A 20,583-nucleotide genomic window follows, 5' to 3' on the forward strand; every position below is an offset into this window, starting at 1 on the left:
TCCTGAGAATGGGTGTCGTTCTCTTTTATTGTAAAACAGCCTCTGCCACCTGTTAATTAGCACCTTATTAATGACCCAAATTATTGGCTCAAGTAATATTGGTTCCCAGACTTGTGGAGCAGCTTTGCAAATGAACTTGGCCTGGCAGGAGTTGGGATGCAGGTCTTTATAAATGTCGACATTTTTATACACATCTTCATTCTTTCATTATTCTTTGTATGGTTAAGAAGCAAACATTGATCTTGATTGATACAAATCTCAGAGCCCGTTGATTTTTCTCAGTGTCATTGCTCTGGGTCTGTGGCAGCTCTCAATGTTAGCATAGCTTTTGAGGGCTAACAGATTTAACAGATTAACAGAGTTGGAAGGGACCTTATAGGTCATCTAGTCCAACCCCCCGCTCAAGCAGGAGACCCTATACCATTTCTGACAAATGGCAGTCCAAGCTTTTCTTGAAAGTGTCCAGCAATGAAGCACCCCCAACTCCAGGAGGCAAGCTGTTCCACTGAGTCATTGCCCTCACTCTGAGGAAATTTCCCCATAGTTCCAGGCTGCATCTCTCTTTTTCCACCCATTTCTTCTTTTCCTGCCCTCGGGTGCTTTGGAGAATAAATCAACCCCCTCCTTTTTACTGGAAAGCAAGGAAGAGTCGCCCTGTGAGTGCAAATATAAACTCCTGCTCAGATATACAAATGAATGAGGCGGGCAATGCTGTGGGAAGCATGAGATTCCAGGGGGAACTCTCAGAAGCAACGGGGGGGGATCAGAGCCCCCTCCCATCCTCCAAAAGCAACCTGCGGGTCTTTCCAAGAGCTACGAACTAAGAGTGATGAGAGATTTTGACCATCTGAATGCCAGTGGTGAGGTGGTCCCGCTAGGTAATCCCCAAATTATTTGCTTAACCTGCCTGATCCTTCTAGGAAATTCCAGATTTATTTGCTTAGCAAATTTCTCCTTCAGGGGTGAAGGGAGACGGGAGAGCAACTGCTGGCCTGGACACGAGGCTCAGCAATGGGAAAGGCTCAGCAGAGGAAATTGAAAAAGAAGGAAGCTTGGGTAGGTGACCATGAAACACCGGAGCTCCTGATTTTGGAGGAAACTGGGGGGGGGGAGGACAGTCAATGGATATGATTGTTTATTTCTCCTCCTCTTTCCAAAGTCTGGAAGTTCCCAAACAAACTTAGACAAAGGATAATTCTGTACACTTATTTTCTCCTAGAAAGCCACACTGTTTGATAGCGTTTGATATAGCAAAGATATATAACAGGAATTGTTTCTAGAAATATCCCCCTGCCCTCTGTGTATTCCTCTATCCAAGTAGAAGTCTCTTCAGCAATGTTATCCATTGCTCGGACTGCACAATTTCTCTCTTCCCGTGGCTTTCAGAGCTATTACCTGCATTGCTATGACCAAATAATGAAACACCACAAAAGAAAAACAGACACCCCCCCATACACAGGCTTTTGGTAGTGATGGGGACACGTGGTGAAGAGAACACCAGCCGGGATTCTTGGCTGTTGGCCATGGCCAGAGAGGTCTCTGCCTTAGACTGCTGCTGCAAGAGAAGAGCTTATTCTTGAGTCACCTGGGGCATCACATCTGGGCAGAAAGGATGGAGGCCGTTTCAGAGGTGCTTTCCTTGGCCAAGCCCTCCGGCTCTCCTCTGAGGGGCAGCGCCATCTCCTCTACCGGTTCCTCAAAGTCAACGGGCTTCCTCAGAGACACAACGCTGGATGAGGAACGCATGAAGGCGATCGGCCTTTGGCAAGCTTGGAAGAAGCTCCTCAGGGAGCCGGCAAGGGAGCTGAGTGGAGGGTGGAAAGAGGATGTTTGCCTACTCCTGTCTCCAGGCATTTCATCTATAACTTCATCACGACGGTCACCCCTCTCTTCTGGTGCTCCATTTCCTGTATCTTCTTTCCGTTGCTTACTCAGCAGGAAATAGGCTAGACTGGTGAGGATCAGCAGGGTGCCTGGAAAAGTAGGGGGAGGGAGGGAGGGAGGGAGGGAGGGAGGGAGGGAGGAAGGAAGGAAGGAAGGAAGGAAGGAAGGAAGGAAGGAAGGAAGGAAGGAAGGAAGGAAGGAAGGAAGGTGAAGCTATCCTGATTAGGATAAAATACATAGCAAAATATAGAGGGAGATCCATTGTCCCATCTAGCAGTTGAAACTACTTGCTTCTCCAGACAATCATTTTGATCTTGGATTCCCTCCAATAATTTTCACATATTCTTTTTTTTAAAAAATCAAGACTTCCTGATGTTTAATCAACTAATTCCTTCCATCTGTTTGCAGGACACGTGGAGAGAAAGTTACACTCAGGGTTTCTCTACCGTGGCAGTTTGGAGATGTGTGAACTTCAACTGCCAAGAATTAATTTCTCAGCCTGGGCTCAAGCCCCTCCTCTCTGGCCACTGCCCTCTAGGCCTCCTTGCTGTCCCTCCGCCCCCTGCAAAGGGTGAAGTGGGGCACCCTCCTTTTAGACGGGAGGCCTTTGAATCCTCTCCCAGTTGCAGCAGCCCTTCCTGGATTCTGCACCTTCCTCCCCACTTACCTGGGAATATGACCTGCCAGATGTGGACGGGGCTGAGGAAGCAGGCGATGGAGAGCAGGGCATAAGCCAGGAACTTCTGGAAAGCTCCCCGGCGTTTGGCTCGGAGCCAGCAAGCGTCCACCGTGGATCCCCTCCGGGGGCTGCCAAGAGGGAGAGGGGCTGAAGCTGGACAGGTTTGCCTCCCTCAGCAAACAATATTGGGCATTTTCAAGGGTGGGGGGCCCACTCAGAGAAGGTGCATCAGGGGGGCTTCTCTCTCCCGCCCACTCCCCGGCCCCACTCATTCTTTCCTTAGCCTTTTCTCCACTGTTCTCATCCCCGATGCCCCATGGCAATTCTGGAAGACAGCTCCTGTCTTTATACCGAACTGCCTCCAATGCCTCATATGGATCCGTCTGGTCACTTCGGATACTGAATGACCCTTTGCGTGCCCCTCCCCCACCTGAGGCCCTGCGCCTAATTGGAAGGACAGGAACGAAACTCACACGAAGCAGGAGATCAAAAGGAGGCTGGCAAAGAACGCCACTTCCCAGAGAGAAACAGCCATCCCTGAAATACTAAAGCATGGAGATCCGTTAAGGGAGGCAACCTGTGGGCAAGCGAAAGCCAGCCTCCCAAAAGAGCCTCGGCTTCTGCAGAACATCAGCCATTCTGCTGGCCGCTTTGGGCTCTGCAAAGGCAAAGGCCGGATGTCAGGACAGGAGGCTTCGTGCTGCCCACCTCTGCTAGCCTCCTAGGGAGAAAAGTTAACATCAAGTGTCAGAATTAAGTACAGTAGTCCTCAACTTATGACCATAATGGAATCTGCACAAGCATGACAGTCATAAAGTGGGTACCCCTACTTCTGCTTCATAACTTTGAGTGGTTGTAAGTTCAAATGGTTGCTGAATGACCTCTTTAAAGAGAGAAGCAACCTAGAACCAAGGAGGAATTTCCCAACAGAAAAATCAACCAGAAGGACGGCTTCCCTTCAGAAGTTGTGGCTGCTCCATCACTGGAGGCTTTTAAGAAGAGACGGGACAGCCATTCATCTGCCATGGCCTAGGATCTCCTGCCTTGAGCACAGGTTGGGCTAGAAGACCTCCGAGGTCCCTTCCAACCTTATTATTCTATGTTCTATGGTCACTAAGTGAGGACTACCCGTTGCCTTTATCCACAGGGAGGAGGATCATTAAGCTTTATTCCTGTTCCTGTGTTACACAACCTGAACCATTGCTGCTCCTTCTGAGGACAGATCTAAAGTAGACAGAAAGAGAGAGGGAGGCCTTTACTTCTTCCCATTAATCTAAGGCTGCTTTTAAGGTCTGGATAACATCAGAACACAAAATTTTAAAATATGCTTTCACATTAAATCCACAAATGGATTCCCACAGCCATTTTGAGATGGGGGTCTAATGTAGCACCATTAATATGACTAATGGGGAGGGGGAGTTAATGCGTTGTGTCCAACATGTATATTTCCACATTTAATCAATCTTGGAAGTCACACTGGATCACCCTCCCCCACCCCCCGGTGATTTGGCCAGCCCCCAACCCCCACCCCCCTTTTAGTCTTTCAGCACAGCCATCAAGAGCTGGCTTTTTACAAAGGCCCTCGGATAGGGTAGGGTAGGGTAGGATGAACGGAATGAGGGTATTTGAGTTTGCTGTGGGACATCCTAAGGGGAAGATTACAAAAATTTTGCTTTTGTTTGATTGTTTTATGTTTATGTATTATACCGTAGTTATGGTTCTACTGCTATTGTGAGCCACCTAGAGTTGTTTAAGATGGGCAGCCACACAAACCTTTTAAATAAATAAACAGATCTACACAAGTTTAGCAGCCAGGCTGCTTCTGAGGTACGGCATCTGTGAGAAGTTTTGGAAAAAAGACGCATTGCAAAGTCAGCCATTCCTTTTCCACGGATCAGAGACTGTGTGAACCAAAAAGGGCCTCCTGGGCTCTGGGAGTGGAGCAGCACATAAGCTTCACCAATAAAATGAAAATAAAATATATTTGGTCCAATCTCTGGATGCTCCAGGATTAAAGGAGCTGGCTGAAATGGATGTTATTTACATAATCTTATGAAAAATGACATGTTCATGTAAATCCATACGAGTTTCTTTAAGTAATGTGAGATTTGAGCTCACAATGAGGTTAATGCAACATAATTTTTATTTTGCTTGTCTTAATTGCTACATTTTGGGCTCAAATCCACAAGAATATTAATTTAATATGAATTCATGTGAGATGTATATGTTCCTCTTGGCTACACCCCCAATGTTTTCAAACTTTCAAGATGTCAAATACTTTTCATGCCTGGAGGAACAATCAATAACGTTTAGCATTGGGAGGATAAATCTGTATCACATTCACAGCAACGGATATTTTACTTGTCAATATTTACATCAGAGCTTTTGCTTTGGACAACATGAAGAGGGCATTCGGAGGTGATTTGTTAGTGATCTTATTTTTTTTCTTTGCGTCCCTTGATTTTGATGTTTAGTTATATTGTTTTGGTTTTACTTTTCTTTTTTGTTAGTATTTATTTTTTTTTAAAAAAGAGACCAAGAATGTGGAACGATCATGGCTGAAAGCTTTAAAGCAAAACTCTGTGTTCTTATGTAGCAATCGGCTTATATTTGATTAAAAAATAATAAAGCACAGAGTAGTTGGAAAGATATTGGGGGGGGGGGGGTGTTTCCAGAAGGAGGAATGGGGAAACAGAGCCAGTCCGGCCTAGTGATTAAAGGGCTGGCCTCAAAACCAGGCAAAGTGAGTTGTAGTTCTGCTTCATAGAGTTGTGTGGTTGGTGAGCTGTCTAACAAGGAAGAGATGATGGAGAAAAAAGGCAGGAAGGAGGGGGAAAATCCCTCATGTGTTAGAAACACAGAGAGAAGTTTTTGAAGGAAAGAAAGGTACCCAGAAGCCACTGGTGAGGCCCCAAATGCTTTGCAGAACTCATGTAAAATCCTTGCAAGTAAGTTCTGCCCCCTTGGTTGTAAGGAACCTTGGGAAGGCAATTATTATTATTCACTGACATAAAACCAAAGAAAGCCCAGATGCTATTAAGGGAAGCCAGGTAGATTTATGGTGTTAAACCCATCAATGCCCATCCCAATAGCTAGATGGAACCTCTGCATTCAGAACCTCCACATTCCCTTCCAGAAGGCCAGAAGAAGATTGGCCTTGTCACCTTCTGGTCAGCTTTGCTGTTCATAAACATCCAGAAGATAAACACTGAACTAATTCAGCCTTTTATTCTTCATGCAATAGGGGATTCAGAATGCCTCCCCCCCACCATCATAATTTAGAATAGCAAAGGCACCCCAGGCGTAATTGGGCTACAATTCCCACGAGATGCATCCAAGCCAAGGGATGGGAGGGAGCCGTAGTCCAGCTAGAGGTTGTTTAGCAACCCTGTGGACTCCCCTTCCATAATCACTGAGGCCAGGATGGGATTCAAGAGGGGCTCAGATCCGCTGTTCTTCCCTCCGATCCGGCAGCCATACTCACAGGAGATAAAGAGCCAGGCTCTTGAACTGCCCCTGCAGAAGCGTGTCGATGCCCACACCAAGGAGCACTGGAACGCAAAAGAAACACAGCAGGTGGGAGCAGCCTGTGAAAGGCGTCACCTTAACCATGGAGAGGTGTCATCCACGCTTCCGTGGAGAACGAGGGGAGTCACATGTGGCAGGACACCATGGTGCAAATAACACAAACTGCATAATCTGGATTGCTTTTATGATATGTCACAGCACACATAATGTTATTGCACCTCACACCAAACTTTGCACATCACATTTCAGCTGCAGCAATATTAGCCTTTAAACTCCCTGGAGAAGCATTTCCAGAGAAAGGAACGTTTGTGTGATGTCACACTGTCACCCACTTAATTGTGTCTGATTCAGAGACTTCCGGGACAAGTCCCTGCAGTGTTTTTCAGAGGTGATTTGCCATTGCCTCTTTCCCAGGGCTGAGAGAAATTGACTGGCCCAAGGCCACCCAGCAAATGCCACAATCATTAAGCAAACCCATCATCCGGAAGGGTTTTTTTTTGCCAGAAACTAAAAATAAACACTGGTTTCCAGCAAAAAAAAAAAAAAAAAAAAAGCCATAAATTATGCTGCAAACAGCTGTAAATGCAGGCTGATTGCTGAACAGCCAAAATGTTTCCCTTTCCTTTCCTTTCCTTTCCTTTCCTTTCCTTTCCTTTCCTTTCCTTTCCTTTCCTTTCCTGAATGCTTATCTCTCTTTCTTACTTCAGCCCCAAAAGTTCCTTTGTGAAGCACCAGTGAACAGAAGGGGGCAACTCCACCCACTGCCCTGTCAATCCTGAATTCCTGAACTTGGTTGGACGTCTGGTAGAATCATCCCCAGTTTGCAGAGACACATCCTGGTGGTCAGGGTGAAATCAGCACATTTCAATAACTGAACAAGTCCAGGAAGGATCAAATTTTACAACAAATCTCATTATGCAGCCACATTCTTCTTCACTCAACACCTGCAAATATGCAATGAATTAACCCATCAGATCTGAGAGTCAAGTCCTTGACCTTCCATTCGCATTCCTTTTTGCACTCTTGGTGCTCACGGTTCATGGACGTTCCCATAAAAAGGCTGCCACGGAGGGTACACAAATCACTAATTTAACAGAAGAGAAATGGCTGAGGTCACTCCCTGCCATAGTAATTCTTCATGTCTAAAGATATGGTTCTGTATACTTTTACATTCAGTGACCTTTCTTTCTTTCTTTCTTTCTTTCTTTCTTTCTTTCTTTCTTTCTTTCTTTCTTTCTTTCTTATTCATGATTGGTATTTTTCCCTCTTCATTTCTGAGTATGAAAGGACAAAAGGAATTAATTAATTAATTCCTATTAATTAATTAATAGGAAATCCCATAGCACATAGAACAAACCAACTTCCAAATAAGGTACGTGACACCGTTCTCCAATTACAGCTAGAAAGGGTTTTTTTTTAAGTCTTCTTGGGGTCTCTTTAATCTTTTTTTAATATCCACACATTTTTGTAGTTACAAAAGGTTTGTGAAATGGAATGAAGACCTTCACAAAGAGCAGCCATAACATAAGTGAATCATACAATCCTAAACCCGGAAGCGATCTGTCTGTCAAATCCAAATTAAAACCTATCTGAAAGATGATTTTTTTCCAGTCTCTGCTTGAACCCATTTTGTGAAGGGAAGAGCATCGCCTCTTTGGCTGCAAGCACCAAACTGCTTTTTTTATTAAGCAGCTTATTCCTAAACGTTCAGTGAGAACCTGCCTTCCCATTAAATTGTTTTTGAAGTTTGCACCCTGAGTTATCAATAAAGGCTCCTGATTTTCTTTTGGGAGGTGTCTTTCAAGTATTTGAAATGTGATCTGTATTGTATTCTCCTCCAGCTGCCTTTGGTTAAGGTGAAATAAATTTGGGGCCAGCATGCTTCAAATGATATCCCAAAGGGGGGGGGGGGGGTGTCCTGCAGCAGCACCCCTGTCGAAAGGAGCAGGTGCTGGACGGGTGCTGACACATATTTACAGTGGTGGCCCTATCCTGGGGCCATGGCATTACCAATTGGTCACTTTCCCAGCCGGCTTCTGATAAGCAAAGTCAATGGGGGGAAGCCAGATTTGCTTAACAGTTGCAGTGTTCTGCTTAACAACTGTGGCAAAAAGGTCATAAAATGGAGTGCCACTCACTTAGCAACTGAATGGCAATTTTGGCCTCAGTTGTGGTTGTAAATCGAGGACTACCCAGAAGGACATGACATCTGGAGAAGGCTGTCTATGAAAAAACACCTAGAAAATAGGACCTATTTATTAATGAAGAAAGTCTAATAATAGGGGAAATGGTGGGTCCTAAGAGGGAAGAAGAGGGAAAGGAAGAAATGGAAGAGAAACAATAGAAATTAAACAGTGGCAATAGTGGAATGTGTCTGAGAAAATGATTTTAATCCTAGCCTTCCAGATGTGGGTTCAGCACTAGATTACAAATCGCCTCACAACTATAACTTTATCTTCACTTGCTTGGCTTGGCAGACGTTTCACAGACATGGCATAGAAGGATAAAAATTGTTATTGCACTGGAAAAACAAAGCAGTACTAAACCAATGCTTGCCAGGGATCCTTTCTTTTTTTTTATCCTCAGAGGTCCAATCTCATGGCTTCCACCTGCCTCCCTTCTGAACCAACAGAGACCTGGCTTGGTGCTCGGTGGCCTAGAAGCCAGCCGGGGTCTTTGTTGACATGGTGGCCAACTTTAGCCGGGGAACTGGTGGAGCCCACCTCAGCCTTTACTGAAGTGGCCCTAGCCCATGCCCCTAACCCTAGCCCTAACCCTGAAGGTTTCTCGTGCATGAATGTGGGCCTCAGACAGGACAGCGACCGCGCCTTGGGCCTTCTCTCATAAGACACCTGTTGCAACTAATGTAGATGACTGTTCATGATGGTTTATTTCTCTATGTTATTTTGTTTGCCATGTTTTAAGCCATGTTTAAAGGTGTTCATTGAGAACCATCATCATTAATACATGGCAACCCCACAGTGCCATAACTCCCTCTCCAAGCAACACAATCTGCAGTATTTGGGGCACTGAGTTTTTATCTCAGTTGACTAGAGGTTGCCTGTAAACTCTCTCTTTCAGGATGAGGGAGGTGAGAGTCACAATCTACTTTCCTTCTTCCAATGTTTTCCTTCTTACAGTTTTTTATCCACTTCCAAATTTGATCCGAATTTCTTAACAAAAACTGGTAAAAAGCACAAAAACTTCAAAGGGCAAAGGGAATTGCTGCTGTTTTGTTCCTTCCCGAGAGCCAAGCTCTCATCGTGCCCATGAAACCTAAGAGAAAGCTCTCGAGCTGCAGAAGTGGCCAGGAGCAGCCCTTCCGCAGGAGAAAGAAAAGAAGGGAAGCCGCCCCCAGCAACGGTTCTCACCTGCTCCGGTCGAGATGCCCAGCAGTCGGCAAAGATATTCCAGCACATTCCAAACCACGGTTTGTTTCATGCTAGGAAGGCTGCCTGAGATTCTGAGGGGATCCCTCTGTTTAGGGGGATCTCAGGAAGAGCTGGGCTTGGGCCGAGCTTCCTCTTTAAAGCGAACTGAAGCCATATTCATTCCAAAGATCCACAACCAAGCGACACCCCCTCCAACCTCCTCGGACCGGCTAGAACTGCATCTGAGGGGCTCCTGGTGACCTCTTCCGCCTGCCATTTATTCCGCTTTATTTCAGAGGGCAATTAATGATTACCGAGCAGAACAAACACATCAATTAATGCCTAAGGCTCTTTGGGTGGCATTGCAGCGCAGGGCAAATCTGCCAAATGCATGCCAGCGCCCGGTGGCTGTGGAGCCCAGAACCAGGCAGATTAATTGCTATGGGAGGAAATCAGAGGCTTAAGGAAGGCTTCTCCCCCTCTGGCCCAATACGTTGCTCAATAGCTGAAAAGGCTACTGTGTTTTTAGCAGGCCATTCCGCTGATTAATTGTTCTCACAGTGAGGACATTTCTCCTTATTTCCAGGCTGGATCTGTCTCTAATGATCTTCCGTCCATTATTTCTTGTCCTCCCTCAGATGCTTTGGGAAATAAGTTGTCCCAGCCTTCTTGCGGCAGCCCCTCAAATATCAGAGCATTGCTTTCATGTCACCCCAGCCCAGTCCTTCTCTTCCTTGGCTAGACATGGCAAGTTCTGTACCGGAAGGTGGTCGTTTTGCCTGGGTGACCAATTGCGACCGTTGCACAGGTTCCTAGCTGGGTTCTAGATGCAATTCCAGCTGCTGTTTGTGGTTTGAAAGGCTTAACAGAGCTCAGGACTTGCATAGGTAATACCTGCCTATCCAGTGGGTTCTGGAAGGGATTCCCTTCAGGGCCCAGCTCAGAGGTGGGTTTCAGCAGGTTCTGACCAGTTCTGGAGAACCGGTAGCGGAAACTTTGAGTAGTTTGGAGAACCAGTAAATGCCACCTCTGGCTGGCCCCACCCCATCTATTCTCTGCCTCCGGAGTCCCAGCAGATCGTGAGGAAATGGGGATTTTGCAGTATCCTTCCCCTGCCACGCCCAAGCCACACCCACCAAACCATGCCACACCCACCAAGCCACGCCCACAGAACCGGCAGTAAAAAAATTTGAATCCCACCACTGGCCCAGCTCCAAAGGAGTGTCCTCTTCCCCAGCCACAAAAACAGGATTTCTCCATTGCTGGCCGGCTCCTTCTGAGCCTGCATCCCCCAAAATCAGACTAGCGCTACCTCTCTTGAGGTTTAGCAAACTCCTAAAGGCCTGGTTCTTCCAGAAGAGCCCCTGGTGTGGTTGGAGTCTCTCCTGCCTTGAGCTAACATGATTGCATCGATTTGGGGATTTGCAGTTCTTTGGCATGCTGTGATGAGAGAGAATGTTATTGTTATGTTTGCCGGCTTTACTGCTTTAATCCTTTTTACTGTAAACCAGGAGCGTGGGTCACTTAGAACCAATTGCATTGAAGTGGGCTGTAATCCTACATAAATAAGGATAATTGGATATCCATGAAGTCACTCAAAGTCAAGCTTGACTTGAAGGAAGCTTTACTTTTGCTAAACACCAAAGGTCTTCCTGCTTACTTCCTGTACCCTGTGCACTAGAACATGGACTTTACATGCATCTTCCTGATTTTTTTTTTTTATTAGACCCCTTGAAAGCAATTGCCCATCTTTCTTCTAAAGCTCCCAAGCCTTTATCTGCCCCCCTCGCTCAGGCTTTTGATCTCCACCCTGGCTGGCAGGACTCCGTTCCAGGCCCTCCTAATTCGGCTGGCCAACCTCCAGCCAAGCAGCTTTTCAAGAACGGCCATTTTTCTCCTGCCAGCAATTCATCATAGAGAATTCACAACCTCTGCTCTCAAACGCTCTTTCTGCAGCCATAAATATCTAGTCAGGCTTTGCCAGCTTATATGGTTAGCTCATTCCCACCCGCCTCACACCTGACCCCCGTTTTATGCCCTTCCACCGTTTTCCTCTCCCTTTTTAAAAACTTCTCTCCCCAGACAATAATGCCACGTACTAATAGATTTATTATTCTTTGAGATAAGGCAGGATTATTTTTACTGCAAAGATAAACACGGCAACTCCCTTGGAAATTATTTATGGCCGGCATTTAAAGGACTCCTGTCTCTCCCTCTGTTATTCTATTCTATTCTCCCTCTGCGACCTCTCTCCTCACCCCATTCACCCCCCCTTTCCTTCCCTCCAACACCCTAATAATTGCATGTGTGTGAAATGCTCTTTTCTCTCGGGGCTCCTTTGTACCTCAGGTAAACTACTAGACTACCAAAGTTTAAGTGCCAGCAAAAGCAGGCCATTTATAAGCCGCCACCACCACACGTTTTTATTTATTTATGCATCTTGGAAAGCAGAAGGACCTTAGTTCTAAGGCTGTGCTTGAAGAAGAAGAAGAAGAAGACAAGGTCCAGTTTGCCTACAGGCTGGGCTGGTTCAAGGTGCAAAGGGTCCCTGTGGAAGAAAAAGTGGGGTTGGAAGTCCAGCCGGCAGAATCATTAACCAGCCAAGGTCAGGAAAAGAGGCTGGCAATAAAGAAAATCAAAGCAGAGGGATCCAAAGACAGGCCAGAGGTGAGCAGCATAAAAGTTCCCCAAAAGAGACTCCGCATCCCTGGCATCCCTGGCAGGCTGAACTCCTTCAAGCCACCTGAGAGCCAGCCAGGAAAAGGCTGCTTTGCTTCCTTGCAAAACCCATCCGGAGGCAGGGCCAGGAGAAGCTCTTTTTATTCTTTGTATTTCACTTTATTATCTTACATGCTTTTCTTTTCTTTTCCCATTCGTTACAGCCACCCGCCCATCTCGCAGCAGGAGGGACCCCGGGCTGCGGGCCTCGAGTCCGATTCTCTCCCGGCTGCCGGCTGGGAAGCCCGCGGTGCAAACTTTGGTCCCCTGGGCTCTTCTGGCCGCCTCCCGTCCGCCTCTCGCTCCGCCCCGGCTTTTGCGCGGCGGCCGAGCGGCCCTGGAGCGCCTAGCCAAGCGTCGGGGCTGCATGGCGGGAGCCGGAGCTGCGGGCGGGCCGCGGGTGGTGGTGGTGGGCGCGGGGGCGGCGGGGCTGGGCGCGGCGCAGCGGCTCCTCCGGGGCTCCCGCCGCTTCTCCGCCCACCTGCGCCTGCTGGAAGCCTCGGGGCGCGTCGGGGGCCGCATCCGCAGCGCCCGCTTCGGTGAGTGGGGACGGAGGGCGGAGGGCGAGCCAGGAGGAAGGCGGCCCGGGCAGAGACGGCGAAGGCCGGCGGGGCGGCTGGCACCTCCCAAGAGCCGGAGGAGCGCCGGGTCCCGTGGCTGCCGTCCAGGCTTCCCACGAGCTTCGGGGGCCTCGCTTGCAGGGCCGGGCGGGAGGAGAGGAGAGGGGCCAGATCCTGCCATCGCCCCCAGGGCCCCTGCAAGCCGGGGCTGTCGGGGAGCGGAGCGGCGGACGCGTGGCTGAAAGAGGGGCTCCTTTTCCCCCCAGGAAAGGGCGTGGTGGAGGTGGGGGCGCAGTGGATCCACGGCCCTTCCAAGGGAAACCCCGTCTTCCAGCTGGCCTCGGAGGCCGGCCTGCTCGACGAAGAGGCGCTGTGGGAAGAAAACCAGCAGGTGGAAGTGCAGGGGCATCCGGCGGGGCCCTTCGCCTGGTACTCCAGCCAGGGCCGGGAGCTGAGCCCCGAGCTGGTGGATTCCGTGGGCACCTTCTTTTCGGGGCTCCTGGAAGAAGCCCGCGCCTTCATGCACCTGGATCACCCGCCGGTGCCCAGCGTGGGGGAGTACCTGAAACGGGCCATAGCCCGGAAGCTGGAGGAATCGCCCGACGGGGAAGAGACCAGGCGCCTCAAGTTGGCCGTCCTGCACGCCTACTTCAACATGGAGTGTTGTGTGAATGCGACGGACAGCCTGGAGGAGTTGGCCCTGGGGCCCTTTGGGGAGTACACCATGCTTCCTGGCCTGGACTGCACCTTTCCCAAGTGAGTCCCCCCCCCCAACTCCCCTTTTAAAAAAGAATTGAATGAGCTTCTGTTCTTCTTTCAACCCCAAATTTTCTCTGGTTGTCCTGGAGACTCCCTTGCTCAGAGGTAGCTGTCGGGTGTTAGCTTTGGAAGGACAAAATGGGTCCCACCCAAGAGATTAGGCATGTGTGTGTGTGCGCTTTTGCATGTGGGAGTTTCTGTTAAGTAGATGCGCTTCAGCAATTCCTCACGCCTTCCATCATCTCTCCTCTGGATGGAATGTCAAGGTTTATTTCCATCCCCTGTTCTGGTGCTTCTCCTTTTTTATAGAGGGCATTTTGGATTCTGAACCTCCGGTTTAATAAGAGCAGATCGGCCCCGGAGTACACTTCAGGCTGCCCACTTTTGTGTGTGTTCCTCCTAGCGGTTTTCAAGGTCTCACAGACCACATCATGGCATCTCTACCCAAAGGCCTTGTGCTGTTTGACAAGCCGGTGAAGACAATCCATTGGGGAAGGTCCAACTTGGAGGAGGGCTCCACAGGCCGACTCTTTGGCGTGCAGGTGGAATGTGAAGACGGAGAAAAGTTCTTGGCAGACCACGTCATCGTCACGGTGCCTTTAGGTAAATCTCAGTGGCTGTCTGCACGTGGGCTTGTGGCCAGTACGACACAAGAGCTTTACTTTGGCCGCCTGGTCAATGTGTGGCTGCCTGGTTAGCAAGCAGTCACCTGGAGAAGGCCAGGGAGAAGCCCCCTGAATAGGAAACACTTGTTACTTTAGCTCTCAAATCTGAGAGAGTCGAATTGTAGGATTATGTTTTTACAGTTTTTTGTGTATCTTGCCTCAAAATGGCAGGGACCAATGCCATCCGTATTAAAACTGAGAAAGATTCAGTGGACCACACAAAGTGGAATCGGTGCCAAATTAGTCCCTGACATGTAAATTTTCTTTAAAGGATTCACAGTTTATTTAATGTCACTTTGTTGCTTTAGTTTTTTTAAAAATGTCTATAAGTGGTTGCTTATAAAAGCATGTTCAGTGTATAACACTGGAACATTTCTATAGAAACAATAATTATAAATGTATTCGTTGGATTTCCTTTAGAATGGCTGCGTGTACGCATATGTTTGGGTGCGTGTCTCAGGCTCTGAGCTGCTGATCTCTAAAGTTATGTTTTCTCTGTGAAATCAGGCAACCAAGAAGTTAATGTTGAAGCAGAAGCCACCATTAGCCCTGGGAATGGAACTTTGTCCTCCCTTTTATCAAATGAGTTCCTCATTCCCTCTCTTCCTCTCTCTTGTTTTAATTAGAAGACTGAGAAAAAGAAGGCAGGCCAATCAAAATACTTATTTTTCCACACCAAAGAGTGTTAAGCCACTCTTATTTTTGATATCTGAAGTATTTCTCTGGCCTTCATAACCAATGAACCATAAAACACCATCGGACAAACAGGAGATCATCATGTTTCCTGGACTTCAGCTCCCGCGGTGTTCTTGAATGTTTCCTCAATAAACTTATTCAAAAAGGTTTGGAGGAATTTCCCTCAAATTCTGGTTGGCTCTAATCTGTGCTCTATCATTTCCCTCTTTGTAGGTTTCCTCAAAGAACACCAGGAGTCCTTTTTTTGCCCTCCTCTCCCATCCCAGAAGCTGGAAGCAATACGACGTTTGGGTTTTGGGACTTCCAATAAAATTATTTTGGAATTTGAAGAACCATTCTGGAAGCCGGATGCTGAAATAATTGAGGTGGTGTGGGAAAACAAGTCCCCACTGGAGGAGCGTCCTGCTGATTTGAGAAATAACTGGTTCCAGAAGATTGCTGGCTATGTTGTTCTCCAGCCCCCTGAGAGGTGAGGGGGAGAAGGGGGGATTGAAATGGGCTTCTCGGGAAGGGAAGCTCTCGTGGGAGCAAAGCTTTGATCATGTCAAGGATCTCAAAGCAGAGGGAGCGGCTGGGCTTGAAGCAGGAACAGCAAACAAGTTACAGTACTCTGTAACCCATAATGATGTTTGCAAGCTTTGCAGAATTGCTATCCATTGGCTGATGCTATGTTATTTTACGATAGATCTTACAAGTAAATAAAATAGAATTTATTTATTATTTATTCTGAAGTTTATTTGCTGCCTGCCAGTCAGGTGGAACTAAAGAAGCTTCTTGGATGAGAAGTGAAATGTTTTCAAAGAAAAAAAACCCCAAAATCCAGTTTCCTTTTGGAAAAAGCACCTTTGGGACTAGCTTTGTCTTGTTTTTCCTCCTGTTTTTGAATTTACAGGCACGGCCATATCCTTTGCGGCTTCATCGCTGGAAGAGAATCTGAATTTATAGAGACCCTGTCAGATTCTGAAGTTCTTACAACTTTGACTCAAATATTTCGTAAAATAACAGGTATTTGGTCTTTCTGGGCAAGTGCCGGATGATGTGTAACCATCTATTAAATTATATGCCAGCCATTTCACGTTTTGAGGCAACTGAGCAGCTACCTCAGGATTCTGCTAGAAAGGTGGGCCTAAATTTTCTACCCAGTTTGGGAGGGAGGGAGGGAGGATTGAAGGGAGCTCCACCCATCCTGCCTTCCCTGAACATGGCGATTTCCTGGTGGACTCTGTATTTTCAAATTGCTAAAAAAGGCATGGGTGTAATTCGAATGAACTCCGGAGTAGAAATTAAAAAGCTAATTTGTGCTGTGTTTGTTTTGATCAGGAAATCCACAACTGGCTCCTCCGAAGAATATACTGAGATCTAGATGGCATAGTGAACCTTACACCAAGGGATCCTACAGTTATATAGCTGTAGGAAGTTCTGGGGATGACATTGATCGGCTTGCTCAGCCCCTCCCTGAGGACACCTCTGACTCCAAGGTAACCCTGGTGGGCCTAGAGCAGCCTTTCTCAGCCCTGGGCCTTGGAAGGTCTGTGGACTTCAAATGTTACTTTGCTACCTGAAAAGGGTTTTGATGGATAAAGGATTGGTTAAGATTTTACACCACCTTTATTTAAATAACTCCGGTATGGTGGACATATCTAATACTCCTTCCTCCTCCTCTTTTCCCCACGACAACATTCCTGTGAGGTGGGTTGGGCTGAGAAAGAATGTCTGCCCCAAAGTCACCCAGCTGACTTTGATGCTTCAGGTGGGATTGGAACTCCCAGTCTCCTGGTTCCTAGCAATTGGATTGATTGATAGCTGCCACATCCCGAGAACTGTTCCACCTTCCGCCATGGCTGGGTTGGGTTAGACCAGTGGTTCCCAACGAGGGGCCTGCGCCCCACAGGCGGGCAATTTGATTTTTAATGGGGGCAGTTCGGAACCTTGTTTAAACCAAATTAATGGCCTTTTAGGCTTCCTCCGCGTGAGTAGGAGTTCGCTTCTTGAATAGTAAGGATTTTAGAGGTGCTTAGGTGGGGCATGGCCAAAAAAGGTTGGGAACCACTGGGTTAGACCCAGGAATAACTTTTGCCCCTTCTCCTGACAGGTCCTGCCCCAGCTTCTCTTTGCGGGGGAGGCCACCCATCGCTCCTTCTTTTCCACCACCCACGGGGCCTTGTTGTCTGGCTGGAGAGAAGCAAACCGCCTCATCCAACTCTACGACTCGCTCCTGGAGGCTCCGCCTGCGAGGCTGGAAGCTGGCAAGTGACACGGCGGCGCCTTTTCCTGTGCTACTTTTCCCACCAAAGATCAGGAAACGGTGGGGAATTCTTTTAATTAGTCTGATAAGGTTCCAGGAATCTTTGTTCCCAGAGTTAATTACTGGGAGTATTTTTGTCCAAAGATATGACAACACTAATATCCGAACCATGTGCATTATCCCGTTTAAATAACCTTCTGCTTATGTTGCTGTTTCTACCTCATCTCTTCCTAAAATGCTCCTGAAGTCACCTACCATGGAAAACGAGCTGACACCTTTAATTGCAATGGCTAAATTTATACAAAGCATTAAGCCACAAATTAGGAACCGTATTTTGGCTTACTGAGTCACTGATACAAGCATTTTAAGCCATTTTGGGAATTATTTGGCTTTGACTTATTACACGAAAAAACCTAGTCTGTTTGTAAGCCTAGTTTATAGCTTGGTCTGTTATACCAATGTGATGATGTGATAAGCTATGAATTTGCATTCTGCACAAACCCACCGTCTTAAACATACTTTTTATAATACTCCCTCAATGCTGCCGAGGCTTCTCCGCAAATTGTCTTCTCACACTGTGCTGAGCAATGTATGTGTCTGTGTTGCTTAATCCGCTGTATGAATCCAGTCATTTTAACTATGATCTGTTTGAAACATCTTCATGGATTATAAAGTTGATTTGTTTGAGAGAAGCTCTACTCAACGTTAGCCATACTTATTCACAAATGCAAACTGTGGGTTATTAACAGCAGGTGTTCTATGTCCTTATTACTGTATAGCAGGGGTGTCAAACTGGATTTCTTCAAGGATCACCATTGTAGTTCTCTGTGGGCTGGTGGGGGGGGGGGGGAGCCGGGACGGATGCCTCCAGCACTCTGCCAGCCAAAAACAGGGCCCATAGAGGCCTCCCAAGGCTCCCACACAACCAGTTTTCGGCCTCCAGCAACACTGTGCCAGCCAAAAGTGGGCCGCAAGGCTGCACGGCCCGTTTTTGGCCGGCAGAGTGCTGCTGGAGGTCGGGGAAGCCAAAAACGGGCAGCAGGGGGCTCACACATGGCCCGTTTTAGCTGGCAGAAGCACCGTGGGCCGGTCCTTTGATATTTCCAGGCTGGTCCCAGGGGCCGGATTTAAGCACCCCGTGGGCTGGATCCAGTGCACACCCGCTGCACAGTAACAAAAAGCCTGGAAATCTCTTTGCATTTACATGGCACACTTATCCACTGCCAAACAGTGGTTCTTCAAACCAATTATCTGATTTCATGTCGCCTCCTGAACATTAAATGAACCACACTGGTAAACACTGGTGAAGTTTACGCAACCTTACTAGAATGCAGTGTGGCTGGCTCATCTGTGAGCCTCTCTATGCTCATTCCCCTCTCAACTTCTGATGACTTCATGGAGGGATCCTTGTATTCTTAGCAACCGCATGAACCCAGTGACTGACGGCTGTCTTCCAGGATGCTTTTGGGGGCTCTTCTTCTCCTGGTATTGAAATTTCCTGCTGCTCTCATATCCAAGTATTAAGTCGGCCTTCTTGATGTGTTTCTTACACCCTCTGCATAGACACATGTGCTGCCTTGGTCAACAAAAGACATCCAGGGTATTAATTGTCCACAGAGCTCCATTCTTCTCATTCAATGTAACCTCTTCTAGCAAAGTTGATTGAAAGAAAATGTGATCAAAATACTATAAAATGTTAATATCTGTAATATGCTTTCATTGCTTTTCCCAAAACTGTCACATGATTTGTATTTTATAAACCAAACCTTTCGTTAGAAATTCTGCTTATCAGAAACTCAGTGGTGGGGGGCCATAATTCCAATGACCCAGGTGCTTCAAAAACCACTTGTGGTGTAGGGAGTAAGATGGTGACGCATGTTCATTAATCACTTTTTTAATGTTTTATGACACCGTCATTGCTGAGTTAATCTTACAACAGTGATAACAAAGTCATTGTCCACTCAGACTTATAAATATGCAGGGAGAAAAATCTTTTTATGCAAGGCTCAAATTCTTTAAAGTGTCCTGAATAAAGCTTAGGGCATATTTATAGAGCACGTTCTTCTCATATAGAGAAAAATGAGAATCCTCTGGCTGTTATTCTCTATCGGTCCTTTTGCAGGGCAAAAAGTCTTTGGATAGGTCTACAACTCCAGTGTGGGAGGAGATGTGCCTTAACTATTTGCCCTGTCGCTTTCTTACATTTCTCAGCCTAACCATAGCTGTATTCACAAGACACGTTAAGTCGCATTTTTGTTTGTTTTGTGCAAACCCAGCCCCGGAGTTTATAGCTCACGTAGCACAATGTGTGAATCCAGGAAGTTGGGTTTTCTGTTATTCAGCTAAGCTAATCAGGCTTAAGAGCACAGTGTGAAATGTAGTCAGAATTAAAGCAGAAGCAAGAATCTCTACCTGGTGATTTCAGAAAGCACCGGAGGATCACAACCCCTTTTACATGTCAAAAAAACAAAAACAGGTTGGATACAGTACCAACCCCATCCACTGTCAGAACGTGGCTGGGAATTAGGAAAGTGTGATTAAGTTAACCAAGCAAATACTACAAACTCAGCCCGTGGTGAGTAAAGCCAGTCATGCCCCCCGTGATTTAATAGCAGCCGCACATCCAGAGCCTGTCGGGAGATGCGTCTTGGAGCCTCAAGATGGGTGCCGGGCCTTCCAGTGGCCGTCTGGTGCGCCGCCCGGTCCAAGAGCAGCTAATACCAGTTGGTGCAGCAGATGAGGAACCTGGCGTCCTCCAGCGGGGCCAGGAGCCAGGCCTGGCAGTAGCTCTTGGGGTGACCGGCCTCCTCGGGGGGCAGCTGCCCGGGGCTGCGGTCGGCATCTTCCTGGATGGGCTCCTCCTCCTGGTGGGCCTGGCTGGGGTCCAGCTCAGCTGCTGCCAAGGGGTCTCCGTGGTCGGAGGAGCTCATGGCGAGGGGCTGGGAGGAGGGAGAGGGAGAGAGAAAGGAGGATGGGACTCAGGGCAGAACCCCCACCTGGACCGCCAAGGGTGGCTTCCAGCCCCAAAGGCAGCCCTGACACTGATGGGGGGTTTGCCCCGCCTTTGACAGGTGAGGCCCAGGTGAGGAAGGAAGGAAGGAAGGAAGGAAGGAAGGAGAGGGGCCTTGGATGGATGGGTGGGTGGGGAGAGAGGGAGATGGGATAGACAGACAGCTCAAGGGGGGAGGAGCTGGGCCGAGAGACGCTTCCGCGCTCCTGATCCCGCCGGTCCTGCCTGGCGACGCTTCCTGGGGGTCCCTGGAGGGCAGTTGGGGGTCCGCTGAGCTCAGCCGCCCCCTCCTCACCTGCTCCTCCGCCTCCGCCTCCTCCTCCCCCCCGGAGGGCTCCTTCTCCGCGCCTTCGGGCTCCAGGGCTGCCGAGCGCCCGGGACGCCGCCTCTTCCTCCTCCTCCTCCTCCCTCCTTCCTCTTCCTCGGCCCTCCAGACGGGCGACTGAACGCCGGCCACGCCCTCCCAGT

General features: G+C 48.0%; 2 protein-coding genes and 1 long non-coding RNA gene across 3 annotated transcripts; 1 reads left to right on the top strand and 2 right to left on the bottom strand.

Annotated features, from left to right (window-relative positions):
- Nucleotides 1-1,593: 1,593 nt before the first annotated feature.
- On the bottom strand, nucleotides 1,594-9,532 carry TMEM72 (transmembrane protein 72). The gene is made up of 5 exons (XM_070944175.1): nucleotides 9,463-9,532; nucleotides 6,048-6,114; nucleotides 3,037-3,108; nucleotides 2,552-2,691; nucleotides 1,594-1,973 (listed from the first exon to the last, which is right to left on the bottom strand). Exons 1-5 carry the CDS (start codon nucleotides 9,530-9,532, stop codon nucleotides 1,594-1,596), a joined length of 729 nt encoding a protein of 242 aa, XP_070800276.1.
- Nucleotides 9,533-12,312: 2,780 nt separating this feature from the next.
- PAOX (polyamine oxidase) lies at nucleotides 12,313-18,839 on the top strand. Its single transcript, XM_070943163.1, is given in 8 exon segments — nucleotides 12,313-12,453; nucleotides 12,455-12,719; nucleotides 13,007-13,496; nucleotides 13,903-14,102; nucleotides 15,074-15,329; nucleotides 15,753-15,865; nucleotides 16,181-16,338; nucleotides 16,953-18,839. Coding segments are annotated over 8 exon segments (1,785 nt in total). The 3' UTR covers nucleotides 17,115-18,839.
- A 144-nt stretch (nucleotides 18,840-18,983) lies between these two features.
- Nucleotides 18,984-20,581, bottom strand: LOC139316441 (uncharacterized). The gene is made up of 2 exons (XR_011600367.1): nucleotides 20,411-20,581; nucleotides 18,984-20,044 (listed from the first exon to the last, which is right to left on the bottom strand). It is a non-coding gene; the product is annotated as an uncharacterized lncRNA (long non-coding RNA).
- Nucleotides 20,582-20,583: the final 2 nt, after the last annotated feature.

Source organism: Pituophis catenifer, unplaced genomic scaffold (genome assembly GCF_029215685.1).
Source record: "Pituophis catenifer annectens isolate HBS135680 unplaced genomic scaffold, rPitCat1.0.hap2 SCAF_4, whole genome shotgun sequence".
Classification (NCBI taxonomy): domain Eukaryota; kingdom Metazoa; phylum Chordata; class Lepidosauria; order Squamata; family Colubridae; genus Pituophis; species Pituophis catenifer.